The 14,987-nt window shown below is 43.0% G+C and overlaps 2 protein-coding genes across 3 annotated transcripts; one reads left to right on the top strand and one right to left on the bottom strand.

The window, feature by feature from the left end:
* Positions 1-3,955, top strand: LOC142397161 (signal-transducing adaptor protein 1-like). The gene is made up of 10 exons (XM_075480504.1): positions 1-102; positions 450-521; positions 710-826; positions 1,013-1,069; positions 1,474-1,670; positions 1,795-1,926; positions 2,262-2,331; positions 3,365-3,467; positions 3,549-3,725; positions 3,807-3,955. The coding sequence occupies exons 1-10, from the start codon at positions 1-3 to the stop codon at positions 3,953-3,955; spliced, it is 1,176 nt and encodes a 391-aa protein (XP_075336619.1).
* A 1,155-nt stretch (positions 3,956-5,110) lies between these two features.
* Positions 5,111-14,909, bottom strand: ankrd13d (ankyrin repeat domain 13 family, member D). Of its 2 annotated transcripts, none has more exons than XM_075481507.1 (16): positions 13,997-14,909; positions 13,748-13,883; positions 13,529-13,653; positions 13,259-13,328; positions 11,270-11,413; positions 10,953-11,142; positions 10,681-10,747; positions 9,523-9,604; positions 9,200-9,261; positions 8,982-9,112; positions 8,724-8,881; positions 8,294-8,407; positions 7,950-8,122; positions 7,319-7,398; positions 6,653-6,886; positions 5,111-5,621 (listed from the first exon to the last, which is right to left on the bottom strand). In XM_075481507.1, exons 1-16 carry the CDS (start codon positions 14,078-14,080, stop codon positions 5,558-5,560), a joined length of 1,914 nt encoding a protein of 637 aa, XP_075337622.1. In that variant the 5' UTR covers positions 14,081-14,909; the 3' UTR covers positions 5,111-5,557. The 2 variants fall into 2 exon arrangements, with proteins under 2 accessions (XP_075337622.1, XP_075337623.1); XM_075481508.1 differs by having other exon boundaries at positions 13,259-13,304.
* Positions 14,910-14,987: the final 78 nt, after the last annotated feature.

Raw genomic sequence — 14,987 nt, 5'->3', positions numbered from 1 at the left:
ATGTCTGTGAACCCCAGAACTGTCCACAAGAAGAGGCAGAATATCACTGCGCTGCCTCTCTACCACTCCGGGCACCTGCTGAAGAAGAGCTCCAAAGAGAAGGTAGGAGCAAAGAAGGAAAGCAGAGAAAGTATAAACCAAGAGAAGATGGCTGATTTAGAACTGTAACTGCCTTTTGCTAATATGTAATGATTTATAATGATAGTATGACATACATTCATTTGATTTGTATGTAAAATCTTAAAGCACAGTCAATTGTAACTACTGTGCAGCGTTGAGACAAGTGGAAATCAAATGTGGTGACATTTGCAAAAAGAGTAGCAGAAAAAGCACCTAAAATTGTACTTATGTAACAGAGTGATGGGCTTGAATTAATCAGTCTCCACCTCTGTGCAAAGGTTAATGTTTTATCAACGACAGCAGATCAATCAAACATTTATGACTTCTAGAATTTCAAGAAGTACTACGGAGAGCTCCGAGGTGCTACGCTGTTTCTGTACGAAGATGACACGCAGGATACGGTAAGAAAATAGCTAATTTTTCACATCTTTAATGGTCAATTACAAAAAAAGGTGTGCAAGACTGAATGAACTGTATATTTGGGAACAATGTGGAAACTTTAGAGCAACACAGTTAAAGGCTCAATAAAGAGCTGAGGCTCAGTTGACGCTTCATTAATCGTTCATGCCTGCGATTGTTTGTTGGTCAGTACACAGAGAAGCTGGACCTGGAGAAGCTAAAGTCCATGGACTTAGAGTCTCAATATCAAAATAAGGCCCCTACAATCTTCACCCTCACCCTGCACACAGAGGAGGTGCAGCTGAAGGTCTGTTGCACTTAAAACTGTCCTACTCTCTACTCCTCTTTAACATTTCCACCAGATATTAGATCAGTATTCACTAAAAATTAGCAGGACCGGGAATTTAAATCGTGGCTGACTTTAACCTTAATTGATTCCCTTCACAGGACTCTCATCTTTTCTGTGTTTTTTGTTGTTTGGGTGGCTTTGTAGATGGACAATGCTGACACGGGAGAGGTGTGGAGGGGATACATCCTCACTGTGGTCCACGTAAGTGATGCACAGTCACATAAATGGAGAGACACACACTGAAGGGGTAACATAAGAGTTTGACTGAGACACAATAAAGTTATTGCCAAAAGTCTGGGTTCAAAGCAGCTCCAAATCCTGGTCTATACTGTGATTAAACCAAAGGAATGGGATTTCTATAAATGATCACATAAGGTTGATCATTTGACAATACAAAAGCCTCTCCTTTTGATGTCGTTATCTCGAGATCACAAGTTGAATATTCTGTTACCTTGTTGCCTCAAGATAACAAAGCGCTTTTCTTTTTGAGGAAAATGAAAATGAGAATGAATGGTTTCTGTGTTCACACGCAATCACGCACGCGACACCTGAGGAGAATCTATAGTATTAAGCCAAGTCATGGTATGAGCTGTATGTCTCTGCAGAATGGGATTCCCAGCAAGTTGCAGCTGCTGCCGGGCCAGATGTTGAAGCTGAAAGAGGTTCTTGAAGAGGAAAGGAAAAGAAAAACCAACACATCACGCCCGGCCCTCCCACCTCGACCAACCTTCCTACACTCCTTAAGCTCAGCTGCAGGCTCAACTTCAACGTCCAAAGACACGTCTCTTCTTGAGATGCCTGAGTGAGTTCAACTGAGGCTCTTTGCTCCATTTCTGTGTTCAGTTTCAACTGTCTGTGCCTTCAAACACAGCGTGGAAAACTTCCCTGAAAGCGCTCCAGTTTAGTTTTTTCTCTGAATCCTGCAGATGTTTCTACGATGTGACTCGACAGGAGGCTGAACATATGCTGAAGGCGAACCCAGAATATGGAGGCGTCATCCTCCGCCCATCAACCCTGACCAACAACTATGCCCTGACCCTCAGACAACAAACATCCAGGTCTGTCCATCCAAACCTCTGACACGTAGAAGCTTATGACTATGTGGTTTTATTTCTTTTCTCTCCCCTTCCCCCCCCCCCCGTGTTGTAGAATGTTTCAGTGATTGAGCATTTCTGGCACATGTGATCACTGAAGAAAAAGTGTCCACTGGGAAATTTTTAACCATCAAAACAGGGTCATCCAGGAGTTAATGATAACCCTGTTTTGTAAAATCTGAATCACATGAAGTGTGCATCGAAAAACAAAGAGAGAAATGCACCTTTCAACCCAAAAACATTTGGAATAAGCAGTAACGTTCATTCATGTGATGATCGCAACATTCCCTTTGTTTCAGTGGGCCTGTCATGAGGAACTACAGGGTGAGCTCCACAAACGCAGGGTTTGTCATTGAGCTGGATACACCGGTAAGTCCAACGGCTCGCTGCTATTAACTCAATAAATTTCAACCGTGGTACTTCAGTTTGAACTGTTCCCCCGAAGAACAGCAGTCACTCAAAGTGAAACACATGGCAACAAAGCAGAACAAATAACCCCCAAAAAAGACAGAACACAACTGTTGTCATCACGTTTCTTTTTAGCACTGCCAAAATTACAAGTTCAAATCTGGTGAAACCTGGAGAAAGTCCTTAAATACAAGTATTAACAACTAAATGTGGTTAAAGTTGGGCAAGAACTCTGGTTTGGCGTGTCTGACTGATATATTATTACATATGACATCAGCACATTATCAACACCTGAAGCTGTGTGTTAGCAGCATGTTAGTGTTGTGGCTGTGGAAGGTGGAGATGGTTTGAAACACTTTACATTCAGTTTTACTTACAGGACACCACTTAAATCCCAGGGGTGGATGTTCGAATACATACAACTGTATTCAACTTTTATAGGTTTTGTTCTACCATTTCATTTTGGTGAGATCTCAGACATCTAAAGTGTGACCTTAAGAAAAACCAACGTGTTTTTCTTAAGATGTCAAAAGACAAGGTTGGGAACAACTTGTTTAATCTTTAGTAATTCGATGGCATTCTGTATGTTCTACTGTGTAAAGTCTTCTTCTCCAGTTTAACTGAAGCTGTCAAATACATTTCTTTGAATACATTCCATGGGGTAAATGGTTCAATATTTCCCTCTAAGATGTAGTTTATCAGACATACACGGTAGCATAAAACAGAATACTCAAGTTAGGAACAAGTGCCTCAGTTCAGTGCATAAGTACAGTCTTGAGAATATGTAGCCTATTTAACCACATTTTCCTCCACTGCAAATTAATTCATAACTTGCAAAGATCAAAGATGGGTCTCCTCTTACTTTCATGGATACTGCCGACCATAAAGTTGTTCGCAGCAGTAATAAGACAGCCGTGTCACTTGCTTTAAATGCACACCGGCAGAAATTATGCGATTCTGGTCAAGAAAATGTCACAAAGCCTCTGCTCTGCAGGTGAAGGTCTCCTCCTTGACTGATGTGCTGAAATACTTCCTTGAGAAGACAGAGTACCGTCTTTTTCCCTACGTTGCATCTCAGCCCTACGACACTCGCATTGGTGAGGCTGAGCACGGTTTTCCATTTTAGCAATATTTGAGTAAAATCACCCAGCTCCCAACAGCCATTTTTTGTTCCAAAGATGTGTCAACTCCTCCAAAGTGCATCAGGCTCCCCTCATCTACACCCAAAGATGTGCCCAAGGCACAAGTGGCGCCTATGAAGCGGCACTCGACCAATGAGAAGCTTCCTCCAACTGAGGAGAACGAGTACCTGATGCCCGAAGATGAAAGCCCTGATGATCACGAGCTCCAGCTAGGTGAAGAAATATTTAATCAGTGCTAATAGGGCTTCATTTCACAGTATGTGTAAAATGACACTTCCATGTTTTTATTGACAGTTCATGAGCTCCGGGAAGCTGTGAAATCACGGAAAGAAAATATCTACATGGACAGTGAAAAGGACGACGTCACCGGCTCAGAGAATAAATCCCGAGTAAAATTACAGAGCAACTCAGTAGAGTGGATTCCAAAGAGTTCATCGGGCTGAGGCATGAGCCTCACAAGACTGCCAATTTGCTGCCAATAACTTTTAAGGTTCAGTTCAGAGATTTGACGTTTCCCTGCGAGTCTGGCTGCAGTCTGCCACCTTGTGTGCTGCTCTGGACAAAGCAAACAGAATCTGCAAAAGTTCAATCAGAATCAGATAAGCTCATCGTTGTGTAAAGCAGGGACTCCAACTATGTGGGAGCCACTCCGATTCAACACAAAGAATTAAAGTGATATATCACATAAGCATAGCTTTAGGCTGTGCATGATTTATCTTCAATCACACTGCTCTGCATGCATGTTTAATGATATTGAATGGCACCCTGAGTTATTGTTCAGAAGTACAAACTAAGAACAAGTGAGGGATCAAAGTAATTACAGACATTTGTACGATAGCACCAAACGCCTCCATTACAAAACAAACATCTGCAATCCAGGTGTGTTTATAGAGAGATATTAATTAGAATCGGAAAGCTTGAAGGTAAGTCGATGAGCTTGTATATTCCACCAAATACTTCAAATATATTGAGGGTTCGCCAAAGTAATTTCGATTTATCCACTAGGGATCCTGAATATCTGCGTTCTCAAAAATTTATCCTCTTAAAAGTTTCACGTTGTCAAAGTCAAAATGACAGCGGAGGGCTAACGGATGGGCTGTTATTTTTTGAGTCGGTCCTAGACAATTTGAGGACTAGATTTTCATCTTGAAACATCACCACGTTACCCTTGAATATATCACCTTATCTGCCCCCATCTACTTTGTAATGTTCACGTCACCGCATTTGAAGAGACAACGCAGAAAACTTTATCAAAGTGAGTCAAACGCCATTTCAAATCCAGCAGAAATGAACGAACATTTTGCCAATGCCTTATTTCACGAAGGAGAGAAAAATTCATCAATTCCAACAGAAAAAAAGCTGCGTCTTTAAGTGCTTCCGTCACAACAAAGACAATTAATGCTCCCGGCTTTGTTTTTGAATCACAACTTGAAACTCTCAGCTTTTGCTTTGAGTTTTTAAACTATGAAAATACAGACATCTACTTACTGCATACGTTCCAACGACAGAAACAATACTGTCAGAATGTGTGAGGGAAGAAATTGATACATTTAAAAAAAATTATTAATTAAAAAAATGATAATAATCACAAGCCAAGATGATCTTAATTCTTTATTTTTCACACGTAAGAGTAAGCCAACATAAAAGTTTGAATTTTTATAATAATTTGTTTCATAAGTTATACCATTTTCATACTTTCACCATGGTAGTGGATCATGTTTTAGGTTTAAAGTTTAAAGGATAATTCTTCACTCAAAGACAACAAGACTGTGAAAAATCTTCAATAAAAAAAACCCAAAGAAAACAAAAACAAAGACTCCCTTTTGTCTCCTCCTTTACTTATAGAGTAATTGTGTCTGCCACTCCCCCCTGTTCCACATTTCTAATAATCCGGTCCTTTTACACTCTGGTAGCAGCTCTCATGTGAGAAAGACGAATAAAACATCTGTAAGAACATAACATCTCAGGATATAGAAAATAAAACTGAATAAATTAAGATGATTGTTCCTCTTTGCGAACCTGCCGCCGCCGCTGCTGCCGCTTTATTACTTCTCAGTGAGTGACAGCTGCAGGATCCTCTCTAGCTCCTCCTCTTCCTCCTTCTGCTTCCTGCAGCAACAAGCAGAAATAAGGCTCACCAGTCAGAACCATGCCATTTCCCGGGAAAAGATTCCTAGTCTGAACTACTCTGGGTTGTTATCCGACCGTCTCTCCACTGCTGACCTGATGGTTTTATTGTGTGAAGCGCACAAGAGCATCAGTCAGGGACTCTTTGTTCATCTTTAGAGCTAAATAAAACAGAATTTCCCCTTTGGGGATGAATAAAGAATCTATCCATCTATGATGTGATTATATAAGCATTTAAATATTTTGGCTATGATAGTTTCAGCGTAGCATTCATGGGGTTTGAACAAAGACTGGAATGACAGCAGTACCACAAATAAAGGGAATAGATCAGAAAGTGAGTCAGTCAAACATGTCTTAAAGAGAATAAACGCTCACCAGCTGAGAAAAAGGAAAAAACACTTCAAAGTCATTTTTCAGTACATTCATTTTTTATCATTTAATTTTCCTACATTCTTATTCTTGTTTTTATTTCAAAGCCTCGTGCAGCAGATATTTGTCCGGTCAAGCTTTCGTCTCACCACATGACCACCAAACGTCACAATTTACCCACTGATTCACAAATGCACCAAAGAGACGCAGCTGACAATGCAGGAGAGGTTTTTGTAACCCTTAACGCACGAGGGTTTCTTCGTCATCATGTTCATTTCGCCTCAAATCCACAGTTATCTCCAATTCCTCCCTCCTGCCATTTCAAATAAACAAGTAATTGTTGAAAACCGAACTGTGAATGAATGAGAGGCGGCGGGATATGTGGGCGCCGAGGTGCGTGTCGACATGTTGTCCAAGAGAAAGAATGAAAGAAAGAGCGCAGCAAGCAGAGATGTACAGATACAGCAGAAGGTCCGGACTGAAATCTTGCCCTCAAGTCCTGTATAAGAATGAGCAAATTAACAGACAAATGTCTCTTTGTAGAACCATTTCCTCCTGACTGCACTTACACGAGAGTGTCGAACAAACATCGTACAATATTAAGCTTCAGTCTCAGGTGACAACATGCACATCGTCAGCCTCACCTGTCCATCTCCTCGTGCTCTCTGCACGACAGCTCCATGGCGATACGAAGCTGCTCGTCAAAGTTGCTCGCCACGCCAAAGTCTCCAGACAGACGCGGGTCAGTCACTGCATTGTAAGAGAGCGGCGAGTTGGCGGCGGGGTCCAACGGAGACACGGAGGCGGGCTGGATGGGGTCGGCTGCGTCCTCTCCCTCTCTGCTGGCCAGCGAGATGGACAGGGACTCCTGGATGGCCCTGAAACGACGCAGAAATAAAGACATCAAGTCACCTTTTATTAAACAAAGAAGTGTCTTCACAGCATAGTTTCACTCATGAACCTCATTAGGTGATGAATGGGAATTGCTGCTCTCTGGTGGAATGAAAAGCTAATCACTGAACTTTATTTAAAGACTTGTTTAATTAAATGACTCCCAAAGCCAGAGACGTCCCTGAAGTAGAAAGACTTCAACACTGGCATGAGTCTGACTTCCTGTTAAACCTGAACTAATATCTTAATAGATCTAAATGCTTCTCAGTAAAAACAAACCATGTAGAAAGCACACTTCTGTGCTTGACACAGACATATGAGCCAGTTTGAGGCCTAAAAAGCAACTTTTGTTTTCCGTTTGAAATGTGAACATGTAAACGCATAAAACAAGGCGACAGGTAAGGTCAGAGTCAACTCGCCTCTCCAGCTGAGAGTCTTCCTCGTACAGTGGTGACGGCGGCACCGGGCGACTGTTAGTCAGGGCCTCCCAGATGGTCACCTGAAAACCAGATGCAAATATTAAGTGCCTGTGGATGCAAGGAAAACATGTGGGCTCACTTTGTTCAGCATTTGAAATGCTCATTGGTGACACTAATGTGTTTTCAAATACTCATCTTTCACGTCTTTTAAAATGCTACGGTGGTTGAGAGAGAGAGAGCTCAACACATTGCAAATTAAGAACAAACACAATTACATGGATAATGGGTGCAAAAATATGCCATTACAGAAATGTTGCAGATGACGACAAAAAGTGGCTCCTGGGACATAGTTCTGTGCAAAAATCTCGGCCCAGTCTTCATTCATTTATATTTTGCGTCCAAAGATCCACATTTTCTTGTAATCTTTTAAAGAGGTCTGCAGAGAAGCAGCAGATCTCCAAACTTTCTGAAGGTCTTTCAAAGTTTCTCTTTAGACAGAGGAATGTACTTTTTGTTTGTTTGGAGAAGTGTTGGAATGTCGAGGAAAGACATCAAAGCCTAAGTACAATGTCTGACACCAACCGAACTGCTTTCGTCTTTGTCTTGAACTGACCAACCATCAGGCTCTCACCTGGTCGCTCTCTGTGCCAGCATCCAGCAAACTCTGCTGGATGGCGAACTGCAGCAGGTTGTCATCCTCGTCCCTCATTGGCTCACTGCGGCCCGGACCGAGGGTGGTGTAGTCTGGAGGGGGCTCAAACACTGAGGGGTCCACCTCACAGTGGAAAGGAGGGAGAGACTGACCTGAGAAGAAATTAGTAGAATGACAATGATGCAGCAGAGTGGTGGTAAGCTGGATCCCCTCTCATCACAAGTCAACCTGCACAGCCAGAAGATCAATGACTTTAATTTAAAGATATCGGATACAACTGAATGACTTTGTATCTATGATAAGTATATCTATGAGACAGTTACCGGCCTCTCCGGAGCTCTCTGGATTGTGGACAGTCACAGAGCTGACCGGCTCGTCGCAGCCACAAAGGTTACTGAACGTCACTCTGGCATTCAGAACATGAAACAGAGGAATCTCTGGGGGACAGAACAAGACTTTAATCAGACAAGAGATGAAGTGTGCCGAGTGGCAGCCAGTGACCTGGTGCATGCTTCAACAAACATCCCACATGATCAAATGTTTGCGGTTGAAATTATCCAATTACCTCAGGAAGGTCTTTGCAGAAGGATTATCTAAACTAAGAAGGAGCACAAACAAGCGCTCCAGGAACAGCTGACGGGTGTTTTTATTGCTCTGGTTAATACAAGCAGTCATCAGCTAATTCTACTTAATACATCCACGGTGTGACGGTACATTCTGAATGTAGCTTGTCCGCACCAAGATCGCACCCACCTATCTTGACAGGGAAGCCTGGTGGCAGGCGCAGGGTGATGAAGTCGCGCAGCTTTGCAAAGTGGGCGTTGGAGATGGCCATAAGGTCTATGATGGGCGTCACCTGCTCGGCCAGGGACAGCGGGTGACTCTCACTTAACCACAGCGTCGCTTTAAACCTAAAGAGGAGCCAAAAAGAACAAAAAAAAAAAAAACATTTAAGTGGTACTGATATGGGTAGGAAAATGAGGACGGTTTCATGTCGGGACTTTACCGCACCTCTGGACTTTGCTAGTAAGCTCGATGGGCCGCCCGATGTCCCGGCCGTTCAGGTTGAACTCGGGGTTGAAGTATTCCTCGGCTGTGATGGCTGTGGGGTTGTGAGGACTGGCGCACTGGGACACGTTGCTCTGGCAGAAAAACACAGACACAGCTGTAAGTGAGCGCGTTCCTCACAGCAGAATGCAGCTGGTGAGACTGGTGAGAGCGAGACACACCCCATTGTGAGCGGTATGTTGTTCAGCAATCCCCAGGAAAGACTGGAGAGGCGTCTTTGAGCCTGAAAAGAAAGAGGAGAGAAAAAGTCATCCATTTGAATTCATGTATTCTGCTTAAGGAAAGTACAACATGTATCCAGAGAGTTTTACTCAATACAATTAACATTATAACACACTAAGTGGGAGACACTAGTAGTCCACTTTCTCAGCAGTTAATTTCTACTCAATAACACTGATTTGACAGTCTGCTGCTTTTCTATCATGCAAACAGTTTCAAGCACACAAAACAGACATTCTGTATAGGGTGTTGTACGTGTTTCCACCTTTGCTCCTGGACTTGTCCTGGTCAGATAGGTGCTCGGTCCTTGACCGAGTCACCAGCTCCACATTCGTGGCGCTGTAAACCTGGATAAACGGAGAAAAAGCGCTCATGTACACACACCTTTTATCGCCTCCTCGCACCGTCTGTGAATGCTTCAGAAAAGCATTCATTTGTTGCAAACAACTAAAATAGGCTTAAGAGTGTTTCCAAAGAGGCTGAATCTGAGAGCACATCATTCAGTGTGTGTGTGAGCAGAGCAGAGCAGTAAGAGAGCATGCTAATTATTTTTCTTTTTTTGCTCGTACTGACCGTATGTAAACAAGAACCCCCCTTTCTACTGTGGTTTCACTCTGTTGGCTATATGTCACATTAAAAATACACAATAAAGTCTTATAAATCATTTAATTTTAGTTTCAGCAATTGCATCATTAAAGGGTTTAATAGGGATGTTTTGGTACTGGACCTTCACCTGGCAAAATTATTCTCAATCAGGCAGCCATCTTAAACACAAAATGTAATGCAAGTGGTTTCTAGAGGATATTCCAATATTTTGAATTATGTGTAGCATTTACATCTTTCTGTGAAGTTTGAAGAATGTCTTGGTTGGACAGCAACAGTCTTCTTGACCGTCTACTGGTAACAAAGTGCCAAAAGACAATTTAAAATGAGTTCCTTGCCAAGTTATCTGTACTGTAGAACAAACACTGGTTCACTCCTGAAGTAAAGAGACATTTTTATTCATATAATTTAGATTTATAGATCACCGTTACGTGACTTCATGAAAATAGTCAGGAACAAGGACTGAATGACTGAAAATTAGTATTAAAAAAAACAAAAAAACAAACAAACAGCCAATGCTTAGAGAAAAACTTGGAAAGACCTTCAGGAAGCCTGGAGAACTGCTGCTCAAGACCACTTTAAAAGATTACAGCAAAGTATGAAGAAATAAAGGACTGTTGCATCATACGACACCAAAAAGATTTCTCAAACAATTGAATATTGCTCTTGAGATCATTTAAGCGGATCATTGATCTGTGCATAAATTCAGGTGATGCTGAATTATCTGCAGTCACAGGAAATGACAATTAACTTTCCAGCTAAATTAATTCATGATTTCTGGAAAACCCATCCGAACCAGGTAGCCTCAGCCGTCGCTTACCTTGGCTTCGTACCCGCTAACGACCTCGCTCTTCTCAGAACGCCAGCCCCAGATTCCAGACTTGTTCCTGCACATGCAATGTAAATGCAGCAGCTGCTTTAGACACAGACGTTACCAGTTCATATATATTAACTGTGACGCTGTGGACACATGTGAAGGGATGACCCGCAGTGGAAAAACTACCTCTATGAGACAACATGAGACTTATACATGGCTTGTAAACAAAGACACTGATGAGGTATAAAACTGGTTTATGTGCGTGTGCTCGTTACCGCTCAAAGGCAATGTTGCGTGTGTTGAGGTGTGTTGAGACGATAGGCGACGTGAGTCTCTGGGCTGTGTTCTCTTGTGATGGCTGCATGGCTGCCAGGAGTGATGGAGCATCGCGAGGGGACAACACGAGCGGCTCAGTGTACACCACCTGCTTCTCATGGTCGACCTCCATCACCACAGCCCCGTCATCTGAGAAGAGGGGCACGGTCAGCACAAACGGGTGGGAAACCAGAGCCTCAAAGGCTCCGACCAAAAATGAAGGCCCGGATCACTCCTCATCTGCGTGATCGTTTACACATGTGACCATATCACGCACCTCCACCCTTGAAAATATAGCTCCGCCGTCCTTTCAGCCAAGTCATGTGTTCGAAGCCCAGGAGGGTGGTGTCCACACGGAGGCATGAGCCACTCTTCCACACTCGGTAGACGTCACTGGGACAAACCTTCGACACCAAGGGCACTGAAATGTGAGGACGAGGAGAGACGTTTCACGAGCGAGTCACAAAGAGGGGGCGAGAGCCATGTTTGGGTAAACAAAGAGGGGATGAGAAGGGGGAGGAAAGGATTGTTTCCTGCAAAGTCTTTTTTTTTTTCCTCGAGAAAGCATTAAACAAAAAATGTATGCTGAAGTTTCAACTAAAAAGTGGAAACATCATTTAACAGAGAGAGAGAACATGGAAAAATGACAATTCGGAAAATAGTTGTTGATTTAAAAAAAAAAAAAAAACTGAGAAGAAACACAGTTCATTACACAGCGTACTTTTCATAACTATGTATGTATTCGATAAGAGAAATAACAGATTTAATTTATTTATAAAACAAAAGTAAATAACCCAGTTCTGTGACAACTTAAGTATTAGACATGTATTTCTCCAGTTCATTTGCTTTTATTAAAGGGTTGTCTTGCGTACCACTTGCCGGTGTGGAGAAGTTATAAGCCCTCATAAAGGAACGCCCTCATAGAGTATACAGCGGCATCTATAAGGCACGATAATATGATTACCAAAAAGGAAAAGTTATAAGTTACAAGGCAGTTCTTTAAATATACTCTATATATAGTATTCATTTCTTTTGCAGTGTTTGAAAGGCAAAGAATGAAAACATAACTAAAACTAAAGTATCGACAGAATACTTTAGAACAACTATCCCCGCAATGTAATTCTTGTTTTCCCATAAATCCAACTAAGAGTTAAAAAAAAAAAAAAAAGACAACGTAAGAGATTTTCTAAGACGTTCTAGTCGGGGAACTGTGAGAGTTGAGACTAAACTTTTAGCCTGTGCCTCCACTGTAACTTCTAAGGTGCGTTATGGATCATTTACCCGTTCTGAAAGCCATCCTCTTTTCATCAGCGGCTCCTTTTTTTAAAAGATCGTGTAAAGTTTGCCTCACTGCAGCCAAATAGATCCGTCTCTACTCCATCAGACCATGGGACGCGTTTCCTAACCTCTTGGTTTAGAAGTTCATTTTAAAACTTCAAGTTAATTTCAGCGAAGAAGCTACAGGAAATGCTTTCTTTCGATAACTCTTAAATGGAGGTCATATCTGTGCAGGTGTGGCTACATGGTAGAAAAGTGCACCACCACTACAGTCTGATCTATTCTGAACAGCTAATGCAGTAAAGCAGGGCTTTGGATGAATCTGTCCACCAATCTCAACTTTACCTCGACCACTTCTGTTACGTGTCGTTCCTTCATTACGTCACAAAATGCAACCTGAAAAGGCTTAACTGTTCAATTATAGGCTTCTCCTTCTTTGTGAGCATCCATCTTTATTTTATAATGCTTGTACAATTTGGTCTGTGCTAACAATGACTCAAAAGAGCCCTGGCTATAGCCCTAAAAAGTTAGTTAAGTTCTGAGAAACTGGCTGAAAAAAAAGAGAAAAAGAAAAACGTACAAAACGAAAAATAAATTCACCAATCTAGCTTAAAATGTTGAAATAAAGGTTTCAACTCATCTTGATGGCTTTTGCAGATCTTTTCACCTTCTTGTCAAAATTCACAGAATGATGTGTTCGGCCGGTGGTGCCCCGTTTAAGCAAATAACAAGTTGATAACGGCACGTATAATTAAATTCACATGAGCCTTCTCTGATTCTCTGCAAATCAGAGAAGGCAAAGTGATCACAAGAAGCATTTCTGAGTTGACCTGTGACACAATGATACATGTAGCTCTCTATGAAGCGCTTCAGTCATCCCAGCAGGTAACATGTTGAAGTCGAGCTCTCCAGTCTTGTGTGGGAGCTGTCCACCTAAAGCGGTGCTGAAACTGACCCCTCTTACAACGCATTAAAGAAATCTACTCACCCCAACTGGTGAACTCCCACTTCATCTCCACATAAAAGTCTTGTGCCTGCAAAGACAGAGGAGAGTTGTCCTTTTTTTTTTTTTTTTTTTTTTTTTTACGTGGACATAAACAAAGGGCCTCCCATCAGTGACTGTTGTCCTCTTGTTTGTACGTTCTGAGTCTATAGACACTGAAAGCCAACGGGAAGGTGCTGGAAACAAAGCTCATAGAGGCAAGTCCCTTGTCTCGACACAACTAATATATAGACCAAGCGTCAACATGAGGTTTACCTGTCTTAGTTTGCTAAGCAGCTCTGGGATCCCCGCCAGTCTCTCAGTAGCTCTCTTGAAGTCTCTGTACTGAAGCACCAGCTGCACCAGCTCAGGGTCCCCGGTGCTCACCGCCTCCTGCAAGACTGAAACACACATCCACATTTAAAGACAGAGGGTGCCCGTCATTCCCTCAGCAGTCTGGGGACACGAAACTAAGAGCAACAGTTGAGCACTCACTGGTCCAGCCCTGTGCGTTGCAGTGCGTTGGGTCTACAGAGTGTCTGAGCAGCACCCGGGTTGACTCCAGGTGGCCCAGACACACAGCCAGCTCCAGCGGGGTGCGCCCTCGCGGATCCACACGCTCCATATCCTGCTGCACAACCAAACGCACAAATTCGGCATCAGCGCAATGCAGTGTAAAAAAAAAAAAAAAAAAAAGAAAAAAAAAAAAAACACGCATCTGTAACCACCAGCTTCCACACTCACCTCATTATTCTGCAGCTCTCGATCAAGCTCCAGGTACTGATTGTTCCAGACAAGAGAATGCAAAGGAAACGCCTCTTGAGCCATGGTTGTCGTTGGCAGTGGCACGCGAGTTAAAGCTACGACTTCTGCAGCGACACCACAGCACAATGAAGCCCTGCGATGATCCGCACAGCTGCTTAGCTAGTTGGCCTCGACAACAGCAGAGAAACTGGGGAACTCCGAAAAAACTGTGTCACTGGAAAATGCTGTCACGAAGAAAATGTTCCGAGGCAGCAAAAAGAGTCAAATATTGTGCGTGCCTATTTAAATTAGTGGGCTGAGTTAGCCTGGCTAACTCAGCCCACTAATGTAGATAACTAGCAGCTAGCTGAGCTAAAGTTAGCTAACTGTGTACTAACAACATTGCTCCCAGCTCCGCTTGGCACTTGGTTTCCATGCTGCAGAATGCAAGACAACTAACTCAACCAGCCAATAATGAGCCGCATTGTCCGTTAATTTTTTTTAACCAAAGAAAAAAAATGTATGTACTCCTGTGGGGGTGGTGGTTTGGGGGTGGGAGGGGGACACGAAGCCTGTTAAAAGTTAGCTAGCCTCCCCGGTGCAGCTGCAACCATCCCGTTTCCATCAAAGGGCTGTAAACGTCTGTCAAAATACAGCAAGACACGGCCTTTATTCCAGTTTCACATCCAGGTCACTTAAGTTCAGGGCGTAGGATGAGATGCTGCCAGCTGCAGCCACTAGCACTCGGTCCTGCGTGGCCACCGATAATTACAGCGGAACACATCTGCTGGTCTGCTCCGACCCCGTCCAGAAAACAGCTTGGCCACAACGAAGCACCATTACAGCTGCCAGAGCTTCATTTATTTATTTCTGAAGTGGCTTTGTTTCCAGGTTATGGAGAGATGCTGGGTGGAGCCAGCAGGGGCGGATATTTCGGCGTCGTCCTGGATCCGCAGTGTTGTACTGAATGCGTCTCACAGCAAAGCGTAGC

Source organism: Odontesthes bonariensis, chromosome 13 (genome assembly GCF_027942865.1).
Source record: "Odontesthes bonariensis isolate fOdoBon6 chromosome 13, fOdoBon6.hap1, whole genome shotgun sequence".
NCBI lineage: Eukaryota > Metazoa > Chordata > Actinopteri > Atheriniformes > Atherinopsidae > Odontesthes > Odontesthes bonariensis.
The sequence above is the reverse complement of the archived record's forward strand: the minus strand, read 5'-3'. Positions and strand labels throughout refer to the sequence as shown.